General features: G+C 48.4%; 1 protein-coding gene across 1 annotated transcript; it reads left to right on the top strand.

Moving 5' to 3' along the window:
* Window positions 1-130: 130 nt before the first annotated feature.
* SARC_07817 (hypothetical protein) lies at window positions 131-1358 on the top strand. Its single transcript, XM_014298232.1, has one exon. It carries the CDS (start codon window positions 168-170, stop codon window positions 564-566), a length of 399 nt encoding a protein of 132 aa, XP_014153707.1. The 5' UTR covers window positions 131-167; the 3' UTR covers window positions 567-1358.
* Window positions 1359-4256: the final 2898 nt, after the last annotated feature.

The following is a 4256-nucleotide window of genomic DNA, read 5'->3' as shown; positions in this document are numbered from 1 at the left end:
TATATATATATATATATATATATATAGGGCAACTGTATAAAAATTGAATACATATCGCTTTTAAGAAAAGATAAACCTTACCTTTAGGGAAAAGATGCCGGCGCCACGGCACTAGAATTGTACACGTGAAGGGGTAGTCGTAGGTAGCTAGAGCTACGTATATAGGGATGCAATCACAGACACATAATTACACTAGAGAAGCGACCATTTCTCTAAAAACAGAATGCCCAAAAATTCAACCTGACAACGATAACATGGAGAACCACTACAGCGCACCTACTAACGAAGTCCCTTCAAGAGAGCTGGAGATCACAAAAATAGATACAAACGTGAACACAAGCTTAGCTCCGATCAAGGTATTAAAACTCATCGCTAACAAGGCTAACAAGGCTAACCAAGCTAACAAGGCCTCAACTTCCACCACGTGGACGCAGAAAAGTAAGAACGAAACAACGCCTCCCCACACCAGCCAAAACGCAACAATGGGCCAACAGAAACCTAACACAAGTCAAAACGCAATGGGCCAACAGAAACCCAACGAACAAAGCCACTGGTGTCAGTCCTAGGCGACTCACCATTGTAACCAATAGGGGAAGCACCCACGAACTGTACTCGTCAATACTTCTGCAGCCCTACAACATCCATCAACAGGCACACTTTTAACTAGCATCCCATGCAACACGCCAACGCTCAACAATTCACCCAACACGTCGGCAACCAATCACGAACAACCAACCCTGATATCGGCCATTATAGCAACAACAACAAAATGACGTAATACCTCACTAATTGTATGACAAAAAGCTTAGTGTCAGCACCTAAATATCAGATATCAGAAGCCGACAACTCACCAGCCCATATAACACATAATCTACAGAAATCACCTCATACAACAGTCAAATCTTTTTGTTATTTACACACACAGTACACACGGATCAAAGACACATTCACCATCTTTCATATCCTCGTCACATGAGTATCAATGACAAAATAACCGACCGCAATCTCGTCGTAGCTGCAAAGCCCTAGCGGCTTAACTATCTCCGTGATAGATATCAGGGCGTCATTCCGCCTTATTCGTATTCGTGCCGTCGATATACCACTCCTGGGCTTTGAAGTCGAGGAAAAAGTCTACTTTGAACGAGCCGTCCCTTATTGTATAAAATGTGTCCTCAAAGTCTCGAGCGCCTTAGTTCTGCTGTTGACAAGGGTCTCTACAAAGCTGAACTGCGCAAATGGTGATATGTCGATGATTTTATTGCCTTACTTTTCCCTGGCCGAGGTAATGTTGAAGTCGCCCGCATGCTCGCTTTCTTTTTCAAAATGATCATACCTGTTGCCTTTGAGAAAACATTCGCTAATGTCACAGAGACAGAATACTTGGGTGCCATCATTAATGTACTATTGCGCACAGTTAGTATTCCTACCACAAAAAGTTGGCAGATCTTGAAGCGATTGACATTCTGGTCCGAGCGACAAACACCGACGTCCCACACATTACCTCACTCGCCGGCCGTGCTTTGCAACATTTTTTCATAGGCAGGCCCCTGACACTACGCGCCTTGTGGATAAAGTACCGTAGGCGGAAATTTTGGACCGGACCTGAAGGAGGAGTTTAGGACCGGACCAGACGACCGGGATGATTAGTGGAATAGAGAATTTAATAAGATAGAAGTGATGACTCATCTGAAACCATAAAGACGGATATTTTCACATTACCCGGTGGTAGGGATAATATTATTTATTTCAAAAGAGATAAGTTACAATGTATGTATATATGGTATGGCTCTCATAGCCATTGTAGTGGTTCGGTAAACATCGATGGGAAGAAGTGGTCAGTAAATTCCCGTTTGAAGCTTGTGCCAAGTGAGTCGACGATGGAGGATATGCGCTGGGTCAATTCAGGCCGGTGCTGACAAGAAACCGACACCATCGAGTGTGCCATGTATTCGCTTGCTGACCTACTAAGTAGTGTACCCACCTCTGTGGTACGGATCGGGTCTGCACCGTGAAGTGCCGTGGAATGGGTTAGTGCAGAGTAAGAAATACCGAGTAGGACCAGGTTATCCGTCATAATTCGGTCGAGGAGCGAGGTTGGGGGTGAATCAATGCGGCACCAGGCCACGGATACACTCGGTATGTGCTGGTTGGCCTGGGTCAGAAGTATCATAGTCGGAACCAACAAGCGCAATGACTTGGTTTGGACCGGAATTTGGAAGTAGTACTTCAACAGCGTGATAAGCCGGGGTATGGGGAACATCTGTTGATATGTCAGAGACGGGTGTGTGTACGGGGGTTATTCTACATGCTGGATGCTGGATAAAAGATCCAAGGTGTTCGTGGAGGGTTTAGATACCGTGGAAGTCGTGGCGCTTCTGTAATTGCTGGAGGAGGTCAGGATCAATGGGAGGCATGTAGGTTCGGGCCTACCAGAATGCTTCGGATCAATTGTTGGATGCATGTAAAATGGCTGGTGGTGAATTTGTGGCCACCGGGCCAGACAGGGCAAAGAAAGCCGTTAGTGCGATAGTCGAGCTATTTGAATATGTACATATTCGTTACAATCATAGCACAGAGCCGGATTGGTGTGGGCTCGAAGCAGCGGTTGAAGCTGTCGTGTCTAGCTCTGTCTCGATTTGAGGTTGACGGTTTATCTATGACCAGTTGGTAGTAGTATTGGCGCCGAGCCATTGCCGCGATTTCCTTGTTGGACCAGCGTCCTAATGTCGTCACATCGTTGGCGGGGGCTAAATGGTCGGGTATACGCCCGCCCGTGGTTTTGTGTACAGTTTTCAGGGGAGCATAGTTACTGTACGGGAAGAGCAGTGATGGTTTGTCGTGGGCCCAGGCGAGTTGCGTCAGAGGGGCGAGTAGATATGTGCTGGCCATTGAGTCGAGTTATATTCCTAGGCAACCTCCGAGGTAGTTCGCGAATGGTCACGCGGGGAGCAGGCCACAAAAGTGGAGTAGGTTTGTTTGATGTTTGGGAAACCGAGAGTATTTAGTGCCCGTGATGATGGCTGCTGCCTAGATGAGTGCTGAGTTAAAGCGGTCGAACAGAGGGTCCAACGCATCCTTCCATGTAGGCGGAGCCCAGGCAATAATGTTCAGGCCATATGTAGCCGTGGATAGGATGAATATTTTGAATAGCACCAGTCGGTTGCGGGGGTGTCGCCAGCTGAAGCCATGGAAGCCATAGAAGCCATAAGGCCAGAAAGATGCTTTACTCAGGGACAATGCTGCAACCAGGGATTCCATATGTCTGGCGAGGTTGATCCCTGTTATTTCGTGAGAGAGTGGGAACCCCAGATATTTGGAGAGTTTAGGCTTGGCATGTGTGGACGTCATCTTCAGGGGGAGGTAGCGTGTGTTCCAAGGTGAATTTGCGAGCGTTGGCGTGATAAGCTCACCATTTATACGGAGGGTTGGCGCCGCGTGTCGCAAGTCGGTAGATCGTACTCGGTGTTTGATGTCACCCTGCTCGAGGCCAGATTTGCATCCTCACGCATCAATGTCGTCTCAGAAGGGCTGGAGCGGAATTGGTTGGGGGGCTTGGATCCGTGTGTCGTCGACAAATGAAGCTAACGTGACAGCTAGGAAATCTATGTAGATAATAAAGAACTGGGGGTCGACGATTGATCTTTGTTGGATGCCATTTGTTCTATGGAATAAAGGCGAGAGCGTACCGCGGTACATCACTCGGATAGAGACCCTCTCAAATAGCGCGCGGAGGCAGTTGATGCAGTTTTCGAGCATTCCAGCGTGGCACAGGAGTACCCATAGGCGTGGGAGAGCAACCTTGTCGTATGCCTTGGTAATGTCCAGACAGACGTCGTTCCACTCCTCTTCCGACTGCGTCTCAGATTCCATGGCGGCGAGTGCTTGGGTATGACTGGAGTATCGTGATTTGAAGCCAGCTTGGGTAGCATGGATAGCAGAGCCGAGGTGGCTCGTTATCAGCTTTTGGAAGCACTTTCAAAGATGCGTCTGACTATTTGCGTTAGCGTGATAGGGCGGAAGTCGGCGGGGGTGCTGCTAGGAGGCTGCAGTTCAAGGCTGCAGGGAAGGTACCCGCCTTCAGTAGCTCAGTGAATGCTTCGGCAAGGAGTCTAATCAGTGGGCTATTTGCGTCGGGGCGTCCTAGTGTCGTGCGTTTGGTGGAGCACTCCACTGCGGCCTTCAGGAGGAGGATGTGGATCCCGTCAGGGCCAGGCCCCTTATTGGGATAGCGTAGTATAGCCTCCATTACTAGTAGT

This window comes from Sphaeroforma arctica (genome assembly GCF_001186125.1).
Source record: "Sphaeroforma arctica JP610 unplaced genomic scaffold supercont1.646, whole genome shotgun sequence".
NCBI classification, from domain to species: domain Eukaryota; class Ichthyosporea; order Ichthyophonida; genus Sphaeroforma; species Sphaeroforma arctica.
The sequence above is the reverse complement of the archived record's forward strand: the minus strand, read 5'-3'. Positions and strand labels throughout refer to the sequence as shown.